General features: G+C 42.3%; 1 protein-coding gene and 1 long non-coding RNA gene across 3 annotated transcripts in view; one reads left to right on the forward strand and one right to left on the reverse strand.

Moving 5' to 3' along the window:
- LOC125462693 (signal peptide, CUB and EGF-like domain-containing protein 3) overlaps positions 1-24480 on the reverse strand; it is a 361430-nt gene extending 336950 nt beyond the window's left edge. Inside the window, exons 1-3 of one of the 2 annotated variants that reach the window (XM_059653452.1) lie at positions 24390-24480; positions 5656-5747; positions 755-1026 (exon numbers count right to left, since the gene is read on the reverse strand). In XM_059653452.1, coding sequence (XP_059509435.1) covers positions 755-854 — 100 coding nt within the window. In that variant the 5' untranslated portion in view covers positions 855-1026; positions 5656-5747; positions 24390-24480. Of the gene's footprint in view, positions 1-754; positions 1027-5655; positions 5748-24211; positions 24301-24389 lie in introns of those variants that run through there. The other variant, XM_059653453.1, reaches the window with a different exon arrangement.
- Positions 721-15965, forward strand: LOC132210843 (uncharacterized). The gene is made up of 3 exons (XR_009447013.1): positions 721-780; positions 8764-8906; positions 15722-15965. It is a non-coding gene; the product is annotated as an uncharacterized LOC132210843 (long non-coding RNA).
- Positions 24481-24819: the final 339 nt, after the last annotated feature.

A 24819-nucleotide genomic window follows, 5' to 3' on the forward strand; every position in this document is an offset into this window, starting at 1 on the left:
TGAGCCAATTATAAAACAATTAATCACACCTCTCTGGTCCTATCTAAAAATGTGTGAAGAATACTAAATGCCAAATTCATGCAACAGCAAAGTGCATATGATGCTCACCACACAAATATCCTAGACACTGCTCTAATTCTCGTGTTGTAGCTTCTTTTATGAGCAGTTTGCCCCACATGTACAATTATCAAAGTGTATCAAGAACTCATTAAATAATCTATGTGTCCATGTTGTAATGATGTTTGGACCTACATCTATGACTTTGGCCATTCACCTTTCTAAAATATACAGAGGATGCCAAACTTTTATCAAACTGCTGCTAGAAAGAAGATATTCTGAACATGTCATGTTTGAAGGATAGTGCTTTTAATGAGGAGTACAGAGAATAGAAACCACAGTTCAAACACTTCAAAGATTGTGTCAGTCTCTTTCCAGGTATATAAATGAGGTATTAACCTGGGTCACTTAAACATTTAAAAGTTACTCACAAATTGTCCTTAAATTGGACCCAAGTGGCAAAAAAACTCTCCAGTTCAAATTTTGCCCTTTCTTTTCTCTACCCCTCAGTAGAATTGTTGATCTTATTTAAACACACCAAACAGACAAATCACCTACACATTCAGAACCCCCTGAGCCCCCTCATTTCGTGATCTGAAACTCAAAAAAGGAGGAGAAAATACATATTTAAAACGAAGGGGATGGGAGGGAGGTGGGGTTAGCGGAAGAAGAAGAAAGCTCCTTAAGGATTCCTTACCTTGATTAGCCTTGCTTCCCGCGGTGGTGAGTACGTTTAGGAGAATGAGTAGCAAACAGTAGCAGCCGGATAGACAGGCAGCCCCCATTCTGCTCTGCATTTTCAGATGACTCTTTCTAAGAAGGGCTGAGAGGGCGATTTCCACCCCCCCCCCCCCGCCTCTGTTTTGCCTCTTGAAGGTCCTGATGGATCTGTAAAGAACCTCGGTCGGTGCCTCCCACTTCAGTCAGATCGCCCTCTGCGGTGTCCTACTCATTGCTTGAGCACAAGGTCTGGAGGGAGGAGAGGGGAGGGAAGGGGAGGGGGGTGGTTGGAGGTGAGGGGAGGGGGTAAGAGAGACAGACAGACACACACGAGAGAAAAAAAAGAGGAAGAGTCAGAGATGGAGAGATTGAGTCTCTGAATCTTACAGTGAATCCAAAAAAAATTAAAATAAGGGAGGAGGAGGGAGACATACGCAATGCTTCCAGTCTCTGCAGGAATTTACAATCAGTTGCTGCCCCAAAGACATTCCTGTTAGAGAGAGAGAAAAAAAGGCTGGAGGAGGACTTCCAGTCTCCATGGAAACGGCTTCTTTGGGATCAGGAGGTCAGGACAGGACCATGTGCAATCAATGGATCGATAAAGACAGGATCCTGTCGCCCGGCCATTAGAAAATGCACAATTCCGGCAAAGACAAAAAGTCCTGAGTGGGACTTTCGCAGTCAGTGAAGGATCAGAGCAGAAAGTGAATTTAAAACTCGGATAAGGATCGGAGCATTGGTAGTACAAGTTCAATGTTTTATAGCTAGTATACACATTTTGGAAATGAACATATTAATTGTTTTTACAAAAAAAAACAATCTTCGCCGTCATCTCTAAAATGGGAACTTGAACGAGCCATTCAAAAGCCCGCTTTAAACAGAGCTCCAAATCAACTGGCGATTTCTTTCTGAAAAGTTCAAACGGGGTCAGCCCCGCGCAGCGACTCTCTCCAATTAGTGAGCGGCGACATGTCCCACTATTGAAGGGCCACTGAGATTATATTGTACGCCCGCGGTGCAGACTATTCACACTGGGGATATTTTACATTCCCGCGGCCACATTCCCACATTAGTCAGCGCCAGTTTGTCTTGTTTCTCTCAAATCCGAATTTCTAAGCGACACTGTGGGCTTACCCGACCCCCCCCCCCCGGTCGGTGTAAACTGCAACATGTCAAAGCCCACGCAGGGGTTAAAGTCACCGTGACGGTCAGTCAGTTCAAACAAGGGGAAGTAGGGGCTTGGAGCAGAGGGCTTGCTAAATGCCATTCCTGTGTGGGAGGTGGCTTGAGGGGAGTGGGGGGGGGAAGCAGTGTACCCTGCGACTCACCCCCACAAGGGGTTTTTCCTTTTTTTTAAATCATTCAGTATTCGGCGAAGAAACTAAAACAATGGGTAACTCTGAAGGAGGGGGCGCGTTTATTTTGCTTCAAGATCGTGAAGTGCTTCTGGAAAGAATTATTTGTAATCACTTATAATTTAAAACACACACGGACATACTGCCTCCCTGTCACTTACCATTGTATTAAATAGCTGTTAAAGTAGGAAGTCACTGGTGTTAAACAATATATTAATATCTGGCTGGAAAATGAGAACTTAATGAAGTTTCTACGTTCAAAGCCGAATGAACATTTTGGGACACTGCAGTATTTTATTATGTTAGGACAGGAATTTTGCAGCATCATTGCTGGATTATATTTTGACAAATTATACTTAAGTAAGAATATACAGTTCTGAAGAGTCATGGGAACTTGTAACATTAACTGTTTCTCTCCACAGAGGCTGCCAGACCTGCTGAGTTTCCAGCCCTTTGATTTATTTCTGATCTCCAGCATGCAAAGTATTTTGCTTTTGTAAAAATACATGGTGTTGGGATGAGCTAATCTATAGATGTGTGTTTTTTCTAAAACAGTATCATCCAAGGATCTATTATAATGATTATTTGTGTGTGCGTATATGTACACATTCATGTGTATGCACTTGCTTGTGTGTGTGTTTGCTCAGACGTGTGAGAGAAGGAGCTTAACCAGGATGTCTGCTGAGGTGGAATAACCTTTGAATACTCATTGACCATTATATCACATAAAGAATGGCTTTTCAGGCAAGGTAACACTAGGTGAGACAATGAACCCAGGTTATATGTCAAAACAAAGGAGATGAGGGGAAGTGAACTTGAGAGCAGGAGGGAGATTGAATAGAAAGAGATTATTTTTCTGGCAGCCTAAAATCAATCACTTTCTTCTGAGTTTTGAGTTAAACTTAGTAGACAGGAATCCACCTTCTCTTGTGTTGGTGTACTAAATATCTTTTGAAAATAAATGTGTGTTAGCTACAATAGAAATGACAATTAATTATGATACCACATATTATTTGGGATTTAAGAATTACTCTTTACAAAAATATAACCTTACAGGTTTAATTTGTAACGGTCGTTGAGAGGTAATCTTATAGAAGTTTATTCAATCATAAGGTGTACAGATAGGGTTATGGTAGGTGTCTTTTTCCAAGGGTGGAGGATTTCAGAATGAGGGGGCACATTTTTAAGGTGAGAGGAGAGTCTGAAAAAAAGACATGAGACAGCAACTTTTTCCTTGTGGGAACTGGTTAATGTTACAACACAATGTCGACCTGGAATAACAGTGCACACAGTCTCTGAGTTTACAATGCGTTCTCTTGCTTTATTGTGCTTTCATGTTGGAGAAGGAAAATCTGAGTGAGGCCTAATTGGATCTTAGCTTTCTTAATCAATGCGTTACCGATCAATCAGTTTGAGACCATATGCTGCAGAGCAAGGAAGGATCCCTTTGAGGCCAGACTGCACAACATAACCACAAAACCATTGATGCAGATATTCGCCCATACACTGGTCAGCTGAACACCAGACAGCACCATCATCACATCAACTATCGATTTTTCTTCGGAAAGTAGCACGTAATGCATCTGAATTTAGACTACAAATAGAAGTTTTATTTTGCAAATGTGCCAGTATCTTCTCACCAGTTATAGCATGAGGTTTAATTATTGGTCTTTATTCAAAACAAATGTCCCATCTCCAGATACTCCTGAAGTCAGTTGCAAAACAGGATTGTAGACCCACTACAAATTTCATATGATTTGTTGCAGCAACAAAAAACTCAGTGCATCACCAGACAGGGAACCATTTTGGGGAGATTAGTGACTTTTATGCTATATAGCCTAAGGGAAGGATAGTCATTTTTCTACTCTATGTTATCGTGATCAACGTCATTCACTCCCACATCAGCATATCAAGGATCAGATGTAAAGTGAAGATTCCTCTACTGCAGCCCATAAAATTTCTCTTAACTGCAACCTCAGAACAGCACCCATTTATAACAACAGTGTCAATTTCTGTCTTCCCTCATCAACCATCATGGTAGCCTGTCTGAATGAGTTAACAATTTAATGCTAATGAATGGTGATTTGTTGGTAATTTAGTACAGCTTTATGCACAGGAATAGTAGCAAAAAGGATAAATCCATATCCATTCCAACCGCTACCACCCCCTCCCCCCGCCCCAGCCAATTTTAAAATCTATTTCTTTGTGCTCCTGGTCCCTGAAGGCCCCTCACCAGAAGCAGCTGTGGGGAAGGAATGTAACCTTTTATGAAGAATCTACTAATTTTTGAAACTTGCTATTTAAGTGTTTGACAGGAGCTTGAACATGACTTTCCCGCCAATTTTCTTTCTCTTAAGTGTGTCTTCTTCACACTGACATGATCAAGAGCATAAATTTCACAGAGTCAAATGGGACTGGTAATTTAATCACACTTACCTTGCATATGGGCTTAGTAACATAAAGCAGGAGTGGTCATTTAAAACTCACTCTTGACAAATAACAAATTCAAGTTAATCACGTATATAAATCCCACAAGTTGAATACGATTTCACAAGACTGATTCAAATTCAGTATGATTTCCCAATATAACTGCAGATTTATAGGTAGTTCCAAATATACTGTGACAGTAACTGTTATAGTGACTAGACCTTTACCATTGCAGGAGCTGTTATAGTGACTAGACCTTTACCATTGCAGGAGCTGTAATAGTGATGAGGCATTAGGGGAGCTTGTTACCATTGTAGCTTATTGCGTTGGCAATATTCTATTAGCTGTCATTCAACAGAACTAACACTTCGAGGTGATAAGCCACATTGCCAGATTTGCTTAAGCAGTAAAGCTGTATTACAGTAGGGAGGTATTCTCATTGGATCTGTTATAACTGTAATATTCTACTATTTTGGGAGCTACATTACCCTCAACAGGTAAATTCAATCACCTGCCATAATGCTTAACTGATTAGGTTGTTTTAGCACAACTTTAATGGATTCCAGAATTTGGTCATTTCAATTTTAATCCAGAGAAAACCTGGATTCAACTCTCAATTAAGGTGTGGCATGTAAAGCTTTCTTAATAATGCACCCTAAATTCTCATCTCCACAAATTCCCTTACCTCGAATGGCATGTTTCATGTTGCCCTGACCTAAAACGGTAGCACATAGCAGAAACTAGTCCAAATCACACAATCATATTTGGGTGTTTGATAATGGTAAGGATAAGGGACAGGTCCCAGCAAGAGCTGATGCCACCCTACTGGCATTGTTGCACCTGAAAAATGAGCATTAGCATTTTACAGAAACTGCAGCATACTTTCAGTAGACAGAGACGACCCATGGTGAGTGATGGTTATCAGTCTCTATACTTGCAGTGGCCTGTGGCTAGATTCTAATCAGTACTCTGTGTCTTAAGTTGGCATATCCTATTGAAACTGAATCAGATACATTAACTTAACCCTTAAATAGCCACACTGCAACTACTGTTAAGCTAGCTGTATGGAATTCCATGATATTACAGTTGTACTCACATGAATGCAAACTGATGCAGTTGTTAGCTTTCGACGTAATTGATCCATCATCTCCTTAGGGTGAGCATTGCATAGTCCAGTAAGGTCTAAATCTGATGAATACAGGTTTTAAATACAGCGTATTGACATCTCCAGATATATTATCACCGCCCCTCCCACCCCGCTACATGACCCCATGACAACAATTAAATCAAGAATTAAAATATCACCATTACACATTAAAAGGCAGTGCAGCAGATGACTTATTGTAGATTACATAATTGCTCAGAGATGAGCAAAAGGATTTTTCAGTGTGTTGACACCATCTGAACACGATTGATTGTCTCCCTAAAAAATGCTTAGACTGCTCCTTAGGGGAATGAATACTGTTTAATATCAAGTCTCTGGAATGGACTTTAGCAGTGTGCACATTAGTGTGAAAATCCAACTAACCTAGGTTTCACCTGCATTCTGTCTGAGAGAATGCTGCTAATCTTCATCCTTTAACCAAGTAATTTCATGTAGAATACCAAGTCATTTTTAACAGTGTTTTCATGCAGTATCATGTTAGCTCAAACATTTCCAAATCAAGACTTACGGTAGTTGCATCATCCACAAATTTGAGACAGCCCCAAGCTGGTTTACACATTGTGTGCTGTAACAATGACCATCAAGATGACAACTTTGGCTCAACGTTACTCCACCGGAATAGAAGGTTATTTGGTTCAACTCTTGCTGCAGAAAGTTATCTCATTAACTAGGATTATACTTTGCAGCGCTAAGGGAGTGCTACATTATCAAAAGTGCTACCTTTTGGATGAAAGGTTAAAATGAGGCTTTGGTTGCCTTCTCAGGTGGACACAAAATATCCCACAGCACATTCAAGTTAGAACATGGAAGCTCTCCCTGGCATCCTGGCCAATATTTAATCACTCAAATCACCAACTGATCATCTGGACATTTAAAACACTATTTATAGGATCTTGCTGTGCTCAAATTGACCAATGTTTCCTAACTAACTATCATTCAAAAATTCTCATTGGCTGTAAACTGTTTTGGGTTGCGGTTTTGAATGCTTTTATATAAATACAAACCTTTCTTTTTATTAGTTTAAGAAAATACAGTTAATACACACAAAATGCATATAGTTTTGACTTCATGTGTTCCCAGTCTCCAAAAGCTTTCCTTAAAAAAAGGGAGTTGGCTGAGAATAACGAAGATCTTTTCAGCACATGCTCTTGGCAAAATTTTTATTTTGACCACCTTATCAGTAAAATGCAGAAGACAGTAATCTTCCATGCTGATCTCCAGTAGACTGTCCCTCCTGAACCCCTTTTTTCGTACTCATCATGGGATCTGAGCATGGCTGGAAAGGCCAGCATTTGTTACCCATGCCTAATTAATCCTGAAAATCTTATGGAGAGCCACTGTTTCTTGAACCGCTGTAGTCCATGTAGTGCAGGTACAGCCATAGCTTTGATACAGATGGCATTGCAGGATTTGACATAGTAGTAGTAAATAATTGACCATATGGCTCCAAAACAGGAAAGAATACAACCCAGAGAGAAGCTCGCAGATAGCAATTTGCATGTGGCAGATTTCCATGGGTCAGCTGCCTTGTTCCTCTGGGTAGTAGAGGCCACAGGTTTGTAACAGCTTGTTAGAGAAGCCTTGGCAAGTTGCTATTGTGCATTTGTAAATGGTAGACACACCTGCCACGGTATCTCAACAGTGGAAGAATTGAGTGTTTACGCTGGTGAATGGGGTGACAATTAAAACAGGCTCTTGTGCCTTGCATGGTTTCAACCTCTTAAGTGTTATGGCATCTGCACCTATCCAGACGAGTGGACATTATTCCATCACAGTCCTGACTTGGCCCCAATTTCTAGTGGACACACTTGGGAGTCAAGTGGTTGGTTACTTGCTGACAAATTCCTAGCCTTGAACCCTTGTTGTAAATGTTGTTGTTGATGGATGTGTTGGAAGGGAAGAGAAAAATATTGTTCTCATGAAGGATCAAAATCCACAAAGTATTTTTTAAAAAGTTTTAATTTTAATTCCAAAATATGATTTTTAAAAAGGTAGAACTGCTGCAGGAAAATAAAAACTGCAAACATAAATTCAGTAACTGGCAAAGTCTGTGTGAGATCAATGGAATGTTGCATCTGTAAGGAGTCAGGGCATTGTCAGACAGGAAGAGACTTAAGAAGAAGAGACATCAAGGGGGCCAACTGTACCTCTAAGCAGAAAGCCACCTCTGGCAGAGATGTCTGCTTAATCTCCAGGAATGTATGAAAGAGGGATTAAAAACTGACTGCAACAAAAAGTCAGTGTGTGTTATTGACTGCACTTCTTTATTTGTGTACTAAAGGACTATGTGGGCCACGGCTTTGGAGAACAGCCATTTTAACATCCCTGCAACACAGGTAAAACAGAGAAAAGAAATTCTCTCATTTTAAGTGCTGCCAATCAGCTCAAAGGAATCAGGACAAAGGAATTTTGATCAATCTACAAATAAAGAATCCTTAGCTTGACTGCTTAGTGGCTAATGTTAATGCTTCTGGTGCCACCCAATAATGACCACAATATTCTCATAATTACTCTCCACAAACAATTCAGAGAATGATTTTTTAAAATAAAAATTGGACTCGTCCCTTATTTCTGCTCTGTGCATGTGTTATGACTTCTCATGTTTAATAATTAATAAACTCATTCCTTTTGATTAATTCAAGTCTAGATAAACAGGCTCCTTTTAAAATATATCAGTGATAATGGGAACTGCAGATGCTGGAGAATCCAAGACAATAAAATGTGAGGCTGGATGAACACAGCAGGCCCAGCAGCATCTCAGGAGCACAAAAGCTGACGTTTCGGGCCTAGACCCTTCATCAGAGACTTTTAAAATATGTTCAGTTGGGTCTGCACTCACAAGAGAAGGGACCCTTTTCAAATCAACCTTGTTGCAACTAACTATGGGTACAGGTGGATCACCAACAGGAGTCGCTTTATGTCCCTCAGCCTGGAGTTGAATAATTTGTGGCGTCTTGCCCGCAATGGTAACAAACTGGGGAGGCTCACCTAGAGTCTGATCATAAAAACCATACACACTATGCTGCTTTATTATTGCAGGCCCCTGAAAACAAAATGACACTGTCAAAATCATGGAATCAAAACAGGAAGGGAAAGATGATGATCAGCTCCAGAGAAATCATGGGTTATTGGAAATATGGAGTAAAGCACCTGTCATGGATCATTGGAGGACATGGACGAAGGTATTATAGTTTGACCTGCCAAGGTTTACCCATTCTACTGTAAATGTAACAATGGATAAACATGAAATTGAATTGTTTAATGTAATTGCAGAGAATTTGAAGATAATTCAACCATTGAGGTAGCGATACCATGATCGTTTTTGCCATTACTAATATCTTATCCCATAGCTTTCACCAAAATGCCTTTTGAAAATTTAGGTTCTTTGGTAAATATTTTCCTTATGTTAAGTGTATAATCACATCAGTGGACATTTTTCACTTGTTACACAAGAATGCTGTCAGTCTATTCAGCATTGTCTACATGCTCTTGTTAAAATCTTTCAATGTGGTGGCATGCGTTAGTCGAGAGTAGTGGTAGGGAGGATGAACATTTACCATTTTCTCCAAAACTAAAGACATAAGGTTATTCCTTGTTTCACCTTCATCCAATGGTTTCATCCGTTTGGTCAGATAGATAGTTATGGGCTTTCAGACTCATGAGCATTCATTTAATTGTTCCATATGGGACTGACATACTCATGAATAGGTCTATGAAACAACAGACCACACTTCAAAATGAATCTGTTGGTGGGACACTTCAAAATTCTATTAATCAATATCACAGACTTTGCCAGTGGCAAACTGGTAACTTTTACCATCATCACCCTCTGAAATTGACCACACGGTCAGGATTTAATGCATGAAAGTAAGCAATGCAGAAATCCTGGAGTTGGGGTCTCCTGTTCACTGCTCCACCAAAGACTCTGCTGCAAAAACCCCAGAACTGACAGTGAAGTCAGTGGATATCATGCAGGACTTCTCCTCATATTATCATTGAGCAACAATTTAACTTGTAACAGCGTTTCCAATCAGGTGGAATTGGGCTTTTGAGAGAATTCCTCAATACAGCGGTGTGTTTTTACAGCTTGATGGCATCATTCCACAGCCCCCACTGGTAATGGCCATTAGTAAGAGTGTTTAAATTAATTCAACACCAAGAATGAAAGTTCTCGCCGCAGAGACTGCTAGTTCTCTCAGTGAGGGTTTCTTTAAAGTCAGCAGCAAGCCCCTTCACCAATGACCACAAAAGCCACTCCCTAAGTCAATCTCTCCAAACTAAGTGGAGTACAACTCCCAGCACTGCAGACGCTACAGTCGGATTAAACTGTACAATTAACCAACTTATTGACCTCTTCAGGCCTGTTGTTACTGTCTAAGTTCCACACAATAATTGACAAACTTCCTTTGCCTTTCCTGTGTAGACAGGAAATTAATTATTTCACTCCATTCAATGTTTTTAACTGTTGGCCTGTTGTTTCATCTCCCGATCTCAGTATTTTGTGCTAGTGTACTGATTTATGTTCGCTTATCCCATATACCACATTTAATTGCTTAATAAGACTTAGACAAAACACTTGACTGATGTAAAGCAAAAATGTTGTTATCTTATGTACAGTACTGGAATTCTCTGGCTGAGACTTTGACTCAAACATAATAAGGCTCCTGGAAATTTTCTTGGATCAGTCACCTGAGATCTGCCCTTACATGAATTGGAGGCATTTATCTATTTCTAATGTTACAGTATCTGATGGTGAACTGCGCAGGTAAATCAAAGCTCAGAATGTTGCTGTCAAGGGGAATTTTCAGAATAGGTTGTAACTAGATGAAATGATAGACAGGTTAATAATTTAAAGAGGAGTACCAAAGTACTTTCTCAAAATCAAATGCTCCATGAAAAGATGACTCCACCAGTCAGTGAGTTCTCAATCTTTGTCAGAATAAGTGACAACTTGACCAAGATTAAATGAAAGAAGGAGTAGTAAAAGGTTTTGATTTTGTAGCTTAATACTGCACAAACAATCTTTTAAAGCAGCCATGAAAGTAACCACAACTAATTCAGTTGAAGACTACTCAAAAATATTATAGACAACTTTGAAGTCATTCCATGATTGCTTTGAATTGAGGTAGCTCTGTACATGTCATAAATTCTACTTTATAATACCCAGCATTTGAGATGTTTTTAAAAGAACATTATCAAGGGGATATGAGCAGAAAAGGCCACAGCTCAAAAGTTGAAAAAGTCTTTGCTTACTTAAAATGAAGATCATGTGTCAATTTATGTTGACAAATTCTGCATTGATGGTGCAATTACTATTGACAGAAGAACCAGCAGAGTGGTTGAAAGCAAATGGAATGATATGATGTTACACCACACCATATTGGATACTCTTAAGAGGTACCAGTTTTGTAAGTGATAAACTGCTGACATTCTCCTCCAGCGATCCTCAAACACAAGGAAAACCTCACCAGGAGCACGATATTAGTTACATTGGACACTAACATTATTAAATGTTGCATAATTTCCTGTGGTGAAAATTCTTGAAGACTTGAAACAGCTCAAAGAGAAGGTTGCCCACTATTATACGTACTAGCAGAAGCAGGGAATATAATATGTCAAGTAAACACAATGGACTAAATCTTACAATATTTTGGCAAGATGTCAATTTCATTGAGTTTCACAGGGGCTCTCTCTCTGTAATGAAAAGTGAGACTTCTGGCCTTATTGTCCCAAACTCACTTCATTAACTACCTACCATAACCTGTAGCACCCTCTTTTCCAATGCTAGCGAAAGCCAGAAGTAGCCACCTCTCACCAGATGTCCAGGAATGGACTGTCGTTCCTGGCAATCTTGTCATCTTTCAAACAATGTATAGCACCTGGACAAGCAGTGGCATTCCAAAGCTGCCCTGCTTGGTTCATTACCTTCTCCCCGAATGTTGCAGACAGGAGAAAATTGGTGGCCTGCCTTGCAGACAGGGGCCTGGATGTCCTTGTTGATGGGATGGGATGGGACAGAGGATGGGCGTCCTGTTTCATCTGGAGACACAGAGGAAGCCACATCAACAGATCCTACCAGCTTGAGCTGAGATTGCCACCAGGGTCAATGAGGTCTCCACAGCACAGAGGAATGCACAGTAATGCTATAACATGGTCATCAACCTTTGGCACTCTAAGTGCCACCATCTTTTCTTTGCCATGTCCCATCTATTCGGCCACTGTCCCCACCTCCCAGTTAGGCTAGTGCCCTACCATTCACACTGTTACATCCTCACACACTCTTCCAGACACCCTGCACACCCTACTTAACCCCACGTGGACATGCTTTGGACACCTCACTAGCTTTCTCCACGTGTACCAGCATTAACAGCCGTGTCAGCCACTTGCACCTGACTGAATCCTTCCCTCTCTCTCTCTCATTTGAGGAGAAAAGACAACTCACAATAGGGCAGAGAGGACTTAAATGGATGGGGTGTGTCTGACATCAGGTTCCTAGTGCCCTCGAGAATAGAATCCTGGGCTTGGAGAAGCCCCCATGTGCCAGTGCCATACTCCCCAACTAGGAGTGCTCCTGTTGAGACCCTGGGACATTCATATGCCATCAACCATGTCGGTACCATTCTATTCCAGGGCAGGTCTCTCAGCTAGTGCTGTTTATTGCTCACACTATAACCCTTGAACACAACGTCTTTTCTCTTTTGAGTTGTGAAAGATCAATCAGGATATGCACTGTGTTGCTTCTGAAGACACAGTTATCCAGCATCACTGAGAAGGAGATTTTTTTTTAGCATCACCGCCTCCTACACTCTGCAGCAGTTCAGAAACTGGCACCTCTTTGGGAATTCCAGCCAGATTAGAGTCAGGAGCACCTCACTCCAATGTCTCCATAGCTGGCTGAGGAAGCAACGCCCCAGAACAGAGGGTGACCAAATAACCAGGCATCTGCTCAGCCCTGAGCAGCAGAGGATCCTGTGGCGTTGGCAATTGGGGACTTCATCCACAGGCACAGGCAGGAACAGGAGCAAACAGGGATTGGCCTAGTAGCCCAGAAGCTGCAAGGCAGCAGCTGCCCTAGTGACCCAGCTGCTACAAGCACGTAATCTCAGGGCCTGCTGGATGTGCGCACAGACCATTAGAACATAGAACATAGAACATGGAACAGTACAGCACAGTACAGGCCCTTTGGCCCATGATGTTGTCCCGAACTTTTACCCGAAATCTAAGGTCTATCTAACCTCCACCGCTACCTTACACTATCTTCCATGTGCCTGTCTAATAGCCACTTAAATGCCCCTAATGAGGCTGACTCCACTACCCTCTACGGCAATGCATTCCACACCCCTACCACTCTCTGAGTAAAGAACCTACCTCTGACGTCACCCCGATATCTACCTCCACTCACTTTAAAACTATGTCCCTTCGTAAAAGCCACCTCCACCCTAGGAAAAAGTCTCTGGCTGTCAACTCTATCTTTACCTCTGATCATTTTGTACACCTCTATCAAGTCATCTCTCATCCTTTGTCGTTCTTCAGAGAAAAGTGTTAGCTCTCTCAACCTTTCCTCGTAAGACCTTCCCACCATTCAAGGTAAATCTCCTCTGCACCTTTTCCAACGCTTCCACATCTTTCCTGTAATGACATGACCAGAACTGGACACAATACTCCAGATGTGGCCGAACCAGGCTTTTGTATAGCCAGCACTCTATTGCTCTCAGCAGCAACAGCAAGGCAGGTTACATGGAACCCATTGCAAGTGTCCTGTCCTCAAAAGGAACCAGAGAAGGAGTCACACACCAGATCCTCACAGGTCTCCTCTCTGGACACTCCAGAGGCGATGGACCGTCCAAATCTAACCTACCTGAGGGAGTTCAAGCCAAGGACGGGTGCACTTCCTTCTGGCAAGGACACACTCAGAATGTCTGGGCTCCTTGAGGACAAAAATGCTTCTGGAGTAATCCAACCAAACCTCCGAGGCCATCAGTCTTCAATGTAGGACCGTCTGCACCCACTTGCGGTGCAGGAAGTGGGACTGCTCTGGGCTGTTGTGGGACAGAAATGGAAAAGAAAACCCTCAGGTCACATTGGTGGCATTGGTGACATTTCACTGCAAATAAAGTTGGATGTTGGTTCGAACATGCTCCTGATGCCACTAAATCTGTTTGCGTATGTCTCCCTATAGCCCCTAAAGTAACTATCGCACTGAGGTCAGACATTAGGTCTCTGCATGTCAATTTGAATGGCCCCATTTCACAGGGTTTGGCAACCCTTGCCCCCTACCCACCCACACACAATCCCTGACCCTTACCTTGCCCATTCTAGGAATGGTTGTCATTTTCCTCACCGTCACACAGTTCCAATTTCCAGGGTGATGGAAGGTGACAGTGAGTGCTCCTTAGACAGTAATTTCCTGGTTCCACCTTTGTTTGGTCCAGGTCAATTTCTCTTCCTGGCAGATCCCCCCTTGCAAGCCCATCGCACCTCCTCAGGTCCCTTCTCAACCAATCTAGATGATCCGGTTCATTCCCATCTTCCCCTGTCAGCCCCTGGTAAATAAAAGAGACCATGACAAGTCTGTTCATACACACTCCCTTCCTGTGCACCAGGGTGATCTTTACGAGGTACCCCACAACGTGAGACATTCCGATCCTTGTTTTACCATAATTCCCCCTTCCACCCAGCGAGCAATCCCCAATCCCCATGAAGATGTTCCCCATTTCCTCCCACACCGCACCTTACCCCTTGCCTTTACTGGACGGACACTATGGTCTGATTATGTCATGATTGACCTAACTGGACAGTCCCAGATGAGGATTGCCCAGACCCTTGACTGATGCCTGTACATCTCCCTGACTGTGTCAGCAATGATTCCCCACCACCCCCCAACATCATGCCACTAAAGGAGCCTCAGGACTGATTGTGCCCCAGTCCCTGGATTGGAAACAGCCTGACTGAATGCCTGACGGTGGCCAGGTCCCTGCACAAGTATTAGAGCATGCCGTTGACTTACTGCACCAGGACCTCCTGACTGATGGCTACCTCCAAGGACTTCACTGATGACTAATGCCCTTTGACTTTGTGTCACCACTGTTTGATTGCAGCACATGCCGTGTGTTTGCTGGGTAAGCTGCTCGCATATGCTGCAGGGACACGATTGATGTCGCATTCTGTTATACAGCAAGATGTCCACCCCCTTGACTGAGGGCAGCAAAATAAGTGCCCAGGCTCTGTGTCTGCATTGAGAGGCAAGGCAACACAAGGCAGGTGCGTTGGAAGCATGCAGGTAGGCGCTAAGTGAGTGACAGCTATAGGAGCAAGGGAGTGGCACTGAGACACAGCATGGTGTAATGACAGAGCCAGCTGTCCGTCCCTGGATGGACAGTGTCTTTGCAGCAGGATTGCAATGCTTTTCGCCAGTATACCCTGAAATGCAGCTTTAAAGTGTGGAAGTGTCCTGCAAGTGGATTGGGGAGGTGTCACAAGGGCCCAGAGGGGCTAGCAGGTGCCAGCATCCAGGGGCATGGAGTCTGTGCGGCTAGTGCCTCAGAACGTGCTCTGAGATGATGTCAGTTGATATCAAAGATGACGGCCTGGACACTAAGCAGTGAGCTAAAGCGGCAGTGTACATGATATGGCGTTCATGTCAGGAATTGTTGATATCGTGGCTGGGGTAGAACAGGAAGCTGCATCTTAACAAGACGATATGTTAACAAGCAATAATCTCCCTCAATATATATATCACTGCTCCCTAGTGAGAATCTCATCTCAAAGCGCAGAACTCCATTTGAAAGTACAACAGGTTAATCTGAACAGCCTCACCTGACCTCTCACACAACTCTCCCAGATCCCATGCCATAGCCCAGATTATTGAGGGCCTGTTTTAAGACTCAGCTCAAGTCCTCTCAGTAGCTGAGATGCCCTGGAGTCCCATCAATTGTGATCACGTCAAAGTTCTATCGATCAAAGCAGTAATTTTAAAATAACTTCCTTTTGTTTACAGGCGGTCAGTCAATCTCAATCATCCTTTGTTCCTTTGAAGATTTGTGTGCTATAGCTAGGCGAGGAGCATCAAGAACACAACATCTCCTTTCAAGCGATTGCCACCTGGTACACCACTTGAATAGAAGGCATCTGGAATTCATCCAAATAACTCGCACTTCACATTTACCTCCAACAACACAGAAGATACAATGACTGCAGCACAAGGAAGCAGTCATTGTTACCCATAGGGCTGCCTTCAGGCAAGAACAGCTGTCTTCCCAGCAACAGATGTGTGATAAAGTTTCTGGGGTGCAATCCAGATACTCAATGAGTCAACTGGAATAGGCAGTACAGACGTTAGTGGAGAAAACTGACTACTAGTCTTGAAGGATCAAGATATCATTCTTCCAATGTCAACAATAAATAGATAATTGAGTGAAACCTTCCCCAAAACACTGAACATCAATGTGTTGGACTTCTTCATATACAGGTATTAAGTACAAGGCAGACTAGTCAACACACTCACCTATTGTTAAATCCCAGTGTTTTGAGATATCTATGTAACTTCTGATTGATATAACCCACACCATTTTACCACAAGTATACATTCAACACTAATCTGAAGGCTTATCTTCATTTGAGAGGCCCTTTCATGGGGTCTTCTGTGGCAGAACAGGAGCATTCAATTGGAATCAAAATAAAACGGCAACATGTAAGATCAATTTTCTTATTCATCACATCTAAAACAGAAATAATGTAACAGTTCCACCGTCCCGAGTCAGGGCTTCTCAATTCTACCATGGTCAAATTGCTCATAACTTCAAAATCGGTGCAAAATATATGCCACAAAATCAATTTTACAGCTTTACAAACATTTCTGAATAAGATCTTTATATTAAAAAAATTAAACTCATTGTTTAATGAACATAGACAAAGCCATTTTCCTCAATCAAATTTACTCAAAATATTTATTGGAATGTGACAAGGACAAGGCCTATAGAAGTAAACATGCATAAATCTAAACTGAAAAGCCAGCCTTTGAAGCTCAATGAAAGCATTAACATCTCTTGAAACAACTTAATGTGTGACAAAATACACGATTGATCCCCCAATTAAAATAGATTAAAAGCCAGTGCTTTTGGCAGTTTGAAAGGCAAAGACACAGAACAGAAATACAATGTGTCAAGTTCGTCTGTGGAATTATAATGTTTGATCCTAAGCCAGTAACTTTCAAAGCTTGGCTTGCTTTGTTGCATTATGCAAGGTTCTTATCCACCATCTCTGGTTTGCATAATCTGATCAACATAACATTCCCAGTCTAAATGTGGACGATCTATACAGTTCAAACAGACATGTAACTACTTTTTAGATACTCACAAGATATTTCCAATCCAGTAGAGATTGCATTGGAAAAATTGTAACACGCACAATGCTGCATCAGCAGTGAATGTTTAGTTTAGAAATCAACTGGCCGTTGCATGAAGAATGCATGGCTGAAAAAAATTAAACTGTGTACCTTTCTTCTGTATATTCTGTTGTCATTTGGAATAAGATTGAAGGTATCACATTTACCTAGGGAAGGAAACTGTCCATCTTGACCTGGTCTGGCCGACATGTGACTCCAGACTCTCAGTAATCTGTTTGACTTATATCTGCCGTCTGGGCAATAAATGCTGGCCTAGCCAATGACACCCTCATCCCGTGAATAAATCAAAGGGAAAAAAAATCGCTATTAAATTTAAAATTCAAAGAACGAAAGCACAAACAGTTTGGGGATGCTCAATCCATCAGATTTTCATGTGGGAGAATGGATCAATGGCCAATTAATTATGGGCTAACGGCTTGGTGAGCTGTATAGTTTTTCATGGATGCTGCCTAAAGTAATCCTAAAGAAAATATAAGCTTCATGGGAGTTATTTCTGGACTTCTAGTGGAGGAGTAGACATTGTAGACTTGAACTCATTGAGTCTCCTTCAATTCCATGTGGTCTGCTCAATCACAAATATCTACCATCAAACTTCATATGACTCAACAGGCCGATTCTCAACCCTTTGGTTATTGGGGTAGAATGTTGGATAATATAGTGAGATTGAACTTAAACATACATCAAACCTCTACCATCAGAATACCTGGCCACAGCATCTATTATCCACAGTATACTCGGATCTCTTCAGCAGCTCCTCTCAACCCTCAATCCCCTCTACCTAGAAGGACAAGGGAAGTGGATATATGAGAAGCCATCATGGCTAAGTCAAATATCTTCTCAACTTATATCTCTGTTCCTTTGTCAGCGCTGGGACATAATCCTGGAGCTCTGAGTCTAACAGCAATGTTGGAGAACCTCTACCGCATGATAGCCCTTTTCGGACAATGACCTTTACAACATCTTACCCATATTTCAAACTGGAAGCTCTTAGAGCTCTCAAACTGACCACCAGATATACTTAGGCTTGTAATGTGTAGATTTGGCATTTTGGCCTCCTCCAGTGGTCCCAGCATCACAGATGCCAGCCTTCAGCCAATTCAATTCACTGTTTGTGATTTCAAGAAACAGTTGGACAGACTGGATACTGACAACATTCCTGCAATTGTAACAAAGGCATTGGCTCCCAGATGTTACTTGGCAGGTGTGTTCTAATATAGCACAATACTGGCATTTACCTGTCGATCTGGACAAAGGACAATCCGACCCACCCTATCAGTCTGTTCTAAATGGAAGGTGTTCACAACAGTGCTGCTCAGTGATGCCAGTTTGGGTTCCTCAAGGCCCACTTAGCTCCTGAACACTTTACAGCCTTGGTTTAAACAAAGGCAAAAGAGCTGAGTTCCAGAGGTGAGTTGGGAGTGGCTGCCCTTGACATCAGTGTTAAATTTGACTGAATATGGTATCAAGGAGCCCTAGAAAAACTGGAGTCAATGGAAATCAGGGGGAGACCTCTCCACTGGTTGGAATCATACCCAGCACATAGGACGATAGTTCTGTTTGTTGGAGATCTGAGCTCCAGAACACCTCTGCAGGAGTTCCTCAGGCTAGTGTCCTAGGTCCAAACATTTTCAGATGTCTCATCAATGACCTTCCCTCCATTATAAGGTCAACAGTGGGATGTTTGCCATTCATTGCACAATGTTCAGCACCATTCAGAACTTCTCTTATACTGAAGCAGTCCATGTCCAAGATCAGCAAGACTTGGACAATATTCAGGCTTGGGCTGAAAAGTGGGAAGTTACATTTTTGCCGTACAAATGCCAGGTAGTGACTATATCCAACAAAAGAGAATCTAATCATTGTCCCTTGACATTCAATGGCATTACCATCACCATCAAAATTCCCCACTAAATCCTGGAAGATTGACCAAAATTTGAACTCGATTAACCATATGAAGTAATGGCTCCAGGAGCAGGAGAGAGTCTAGAATCCTGCAGCAAGTAACTCATCTCCTGACTTTCTAACATCTACAAGAGGTGCAAGTTAGGAGTGTGATAAAATACTCCCGAATCAAGAAGCTTGACATCATCAAGGACAAAGCATTTGCATCCATAACATTCCTCCACCACCAACACTCAATAGCAGTTTTGTACCACCCCTTAAACACCACCTTCCAAACACATGACCACTTCCACCTAGATGGACAAGGGCAGCAGACATGTGGGAACACCACCACCTGCAAGTTCCCCTCCGAGCCGCTCACCATCCTGACTTGGAAATACATCACCGTTCCTTCACTATGTCAAAATTCAGGAACTCCCTCCCTAATAACGTTATTGATCTATCTACAGCATGTGGACTGCAGCAGTTCAAGTAGGCAGTCTTCTGCAACCTTCCCAAGAGTATCTAGGGATAGGCAATAAATGCTGGCCTGGCCAGTGATGCCCTAGACCTATAAATGCATAAAACAAAACTGCTCTTCCTAATACTAAAGGAGCCAAGCACAATGGGTCTTTTCTCACCATCTTGGTTTTCATTAACTTTTGTAGAAAACCAAAGGTAATTGATGTTGAGTCAATGACCAGGCTGTTGGATGATATCACAAACTCTTTGAGACAATTTCCAAATCTGATAAATGAAATGCACTGCAGGACTCAAACATGATTCTCAAAAGCTAACACAATAGATCTAAGATAATAAAGTGTGAAGCTGGATGAACACAGCAGGCCAAGCAGCATCTTAGGAGCACAAAAGCTGACGTTTAGGGCCTAGACCCTTCATCAGAAAAGGGGGATAGGGAGAGGGCTCTGAAATAAATAGGGAGAGAGGGGGAGGCTGACCGAAGATGGATAGAGAAGAAGATAGGTGGAGATGAGAGTATAGGTGGGGAGGTAGGGAGGGGATAGGTCAGTCCGGGGAGGACAGACAGGTCAAGGGGGCAGGATGAGGTTAGTAAGTAGGAAATGGAGGTGTGGCTTGAGGTGGGAGGAAGGGATGGGTGAGGGGAAGAACAGGTTAGGGAGGTGGGGATGAGCTGGGCTGGTTTTGGGATGCAGTGGGGGGAGGGGTGATCTTGAAGCTGGTGAAGTCCACATTGATACCATTGGGCTGCAGGGTTCCCAAGCGGAATATGAGTTGCTGTTCCTGCAACCTACGGGAGGCATCATTATGGCACTGCAGGAGGCCCAGGATGGACATGTTGTCTAAGGAATGGGAGGGGGAGTTAAAATGGTTCACGACTGGGAGGTGCAGTTGTTTATTGCGAACCGAGTGTAGGTGTTCTGCGAAGTGGTCCCCAAGACTCACCCTGGTTGCCATAACACACAATGCTGTCAAAGGAGATTCTCAGTCGATATATTTGTAGCGGTCCTTCATTCCCATGTTTTGTGCTTTGTAATTGCTTGTAATGAATTGCCTGGGAATAGATTTCTACAAAATCTCCATCACCAGCAGAACAATTACATTTTTGGCTGAGGATCCATCACACAGACAGGGAGCAATATTCAGAATAGTAGCAGAGTAAGGCATCCCTATGTTACTGCTTTTGGGGGAGACGCGGTTAAAACAAGGTTCTACAGATGGTGGACAACAGTTTCAAAGAAGAGAACATGGAAGGGAAGGGAAAGAAGAAAGAGACATCATTTGTCATTAATGTACCGTGTGATTATTGATAGTGTTGTTTCATAATAGTCAGTTCTTTATATTACTTTGAATACATAAATTAGAGATAGAGTTCCATCAAAATCAAAGTCTGATAACCAGTTTCAGATTTTAATGTAGACATTAAACTAAATTGGAATAGCAGCCATTTTCAGGGATTATTTGATCAGACACATCAAATCAAGGTCAATTGACAACTGTACATCTGCACAATTATATCAATGGCTCAAATTACTTCATTATTCTCATTAGCCACTTTGGGTGTTGATTAGGACAGAAAATGTGGTATATAAATATGTTCCTTTCTCCGAATATCGAATGGGCAGGAGGATCAGAAACCAATTACCTACCATTGCTGTTCTTATTTTAGAGAGTTAACTCAAAAAAAGCTGTCATTGGATGGGAATTCTAAAAAATTTCAATGTCAATCATAATTTTCCATTATAAAAGCCCCTTTGACCAGTTTGGTGAAACTCAAATGAACTTGTGCATTTCTGAACAGAAATCTCAATGTCATGTTGTAGACATATCCACCTCAAACTATTTCATCAATGACTTTTTCTCCATTATTAAGGTCAGTAGTGGGGATATTCACTGAAAACTGCACAATGTTCAGTACGTTTACAGCAACAATAGAGCAGACTATGTCAACTTACAGGAAGATGTGATATGATCTAGTAATAATATTCATGTCACTCATTTGCCAAGTAATTATGAGCTCAAATAAAGAAAGGTCCATCCATCTCCCCTTGATATTCAAAGGCAACGTCCATCATCCACACTAAAAAGGGGTCACAACTGACCAGAAATGTAACTGGACCTGCAAGGTAAACACCGTTGCTCCAGGAGCAAGTCAAAGGCTGAAAAATCTGTCAAGATTAACTCATCTCCCGATTCCCTAAAGCTTGTCCACCATCTACATAGCACAAAGCAGGATAATGTGGATAAATATAGCTTTAAGAACAGTGAAGAAACTTGAATAGAATTTAACCCTTTTAAGCACCCCATCCATCGTCTTAAACATTCACTTTGCCAGGCTCGTGAGCATTTTTCAAATCCACAAACTCTACCAATGAGGAGGACAGGACAACAGATGCTCAAAAACACTAGCACACACAAGTTCCGCTCTTTGCCATACACCATCTTGACTTGTAATCATGCCCTATTGCCAACCTGCTCTGATTGCCACAGCGTTAGCATGTCCTTCATCTAGTTAAGATCGCCACTGGGTCAAGATCTCAAAACTCCCTACATTCCAGTACAGTGAATGAGTGTACCAACACCATGCAGACTGTAGTGCTTTAAGAAAGAAGCTTGTCACCACCTTCTCCAGAGTAATTAAGTGTGGACAATAAATGCTGGGTGAACCATTGACTCACACATCACATGAATGAATAAAGTGGTGTGCTTCTTTCCAATCAAATGTTTACCTCTGAACAGGTTTTCACTTGTTAGTGATACTGGAATTGCTCTATGGAGGGTATGCCTATACTCCTGGACTTTATGCTTTTATACCTATCAGATCAAACTATTGCTCTAATGCTGTACACATTGTGCATGGCGTACTGTCCTAGGCCCAACTATTATCAATGATCTTCCCCCTATTATAAATTAAGAGTAAAAATGTTTTCTGATGATCATAGAATTCCTACAGTGTGGAAGCAGGCCATTCAGCCCATTGAGTACATGCCAACCCTCTGAAATCATTCATGCAGACAGGCCTATCCCTGTATCCCTGCATCTCCCATGGCTAATCCACCTATTGTACACATCCCTGAACACTACGGGCAATTTCCCATGCCCAGTCCACCTAACTTGCCCTTCTTTGGACTGTGGGAGGAAACACTTGCGCACACAGGGAGAATGTCTGTGTGGAGTTTGCACAGTCACCCAAGGCTGGAATCGAACCCCAGTCCCTGGTGCAACATTTGCACAATGTTCAGCATCATTTGTGGTTCTTCAGACCCTGAAGAAATTTGTATCTCTTTGCAACAAGAGCTGCACAACACCTGGGCTTAGGCTGACAACTGACATGAAGTTCACAAGTGCCAGACAATGACCATCGCCAGCAAGGGAGAATCCAACCATCTCCAACTGATCTTCAATGGCATTACCATTGCTGTTTCCTTCACTATCAAAAGCCCTTCTCTGCCGGCGGGGGAGGAGAACACAGTAACCATTGACAAATTGAATTCGATTGAATTGAATTGAATTAAATTAAATTCTGTGGCTGCCGTCAGAGACTAGCAATTCTGTGGGAGGTAACTCACCTTCTAACTCCCTAAAGCCTGGCCACCATCTGCAAGACAAGTTAAGAGATTGGTGCAATGTTCTTCACTTGCCTGGATGAGTCTCAATTTGACCAGCGCCCAATCCACCACTTTCAACATTCACTTCTTCTTCCATCATCACACAAAAGCAGCAGTGTGTACTGCCTAAAAGATGCATTACTGTAATTTACCAAAGCCCATTAGACAGTACCTTACAAATCTGGGACCTTTACCACCCAAAAGGCAGCTGATACATGCAAGCTTCCCTCCAAGCCATACACTGTCCTAATTTGGAACTATATCACAGTTCCTTCATGGTTGCTGTGACAAATTCCTGTGGTGCGGTGAGAGTCCCGACAGCACATGAACCTCATTGGCTCAAGGTGACTTAGCAACACTGTCCCACAGCAACAAGGGCTAGCAGTAAAACCCATACCTTCTGAAAAAAAAGTTAAAAGGAAATATGACAGAATTTCAGATTTGCTCTCACTGTGAGATATGATTCAAGGACCCTATTAAAAACTGATTTGAATTATTCTGTAAACCTATTCATAAACACCATTGGTGGAATGGGCCTCTTATGTTCTGTATCATTGCCATTACTTCAGTTCATAGTGTTGTTGATTGGGTTTAAATTGCTAGGCCTGCTGCACAAGGCACAGCAGTTTTACTAATAGCTTAAATAAATTCACATGCCAGAGATTTCTCAGCGTGCTCCCCTCCCCCTCGCTCAGAGAATATTCTGGAAGCAAAATTAGGAGGTTGTTCATTGTGTTAGTAATCAAATCAAAAAGGAGCACAGACTCGTACAAATAAACTGATTGCGAATGGTTTTGCCCGTTCAAACTGGTAAACTTCAAGGAACCGGAGCACTGAAGCTGAGTCTGAGCTCAATAACACTGTGAAATGTGAGCATTTTTGTAACCAGCTTTGACAGACGAAACCTCTACAACGTTCAACGTTCTGTTGAATTTTGCAGCTTTTGTAAGAAACTTGAAAAGAAAGTACGAAGCTGTCGATTTACCTTCTGACCGGAAGAAAAATGTCAAGTTTGATATAAAATGAGTGAGTTTCTGCATCTATTCAGTGGGACCAATACCCCCACAATGTGCCTAAACAGAGACTGAGCAAACATCAGTAAGGCTCAACCTACCTGTGCTGGTAGAAGACAACAGTTTAAGAGCCGAACCAATACAGTTTGTATTGCAGCCCTGTTAGAAATGGTATCCCAGGCCCTCGGGCTTGATGGAATGTGGGTGGAGGTGAAGCTGGAAGACAGCTACCGAGCTAAAACCAGATCTAATTTCTCTTAAAGGACAACTCCACCCTACCTGATAATTGTGGTTAAGCTGAGAGGTCACCGACTACATTAGGGGCTCTTTGTGCTCGACTGAGCAGAGCTGCTGTTGTCAGAAATTCCACGTATCTTGTCTGGGTGTGTCAGATTAGGGTGGTGCTATTTTTGCCACCCTTCTTCAGAGGTGTGTGCATAAAGTTGCTTTGCATCACACCCCGCTGTTGTGCACTGCCTTCATTAGATGTATCCTCTATACATCCCATATAGGCACAACATAGGCCCAGGTAACATGTCAACCACATTCAATCAGATGGTGGAATGGGGGAAGGGGAGCAGGGAGGGGGAGCTTTTCGCGTTTAGAGGCTTCCATTTTGAAAATAGGCTCTTAGAATCAAACAAAAACTATAGTTTCTCACAAAGAACAGCATAGATGGAATCTGTTTTATGCACCAAAGCGTACAGGT

Source organism: Stegostoma tigrinum, chromosome 21 (assembly GCF_030684315.1).
Source record: "Stegostoma tigrinum isolate sSteTig4 chromosome 21, sSteTig4.hap1, whole genome shotgun sequence".
NCBI lineage: Eukaryota > Metazoa > Chordata > Chondrichthyes > Orectolobiformes > Stegostomatidae > Stegostoma > Stegostoma tigrinum.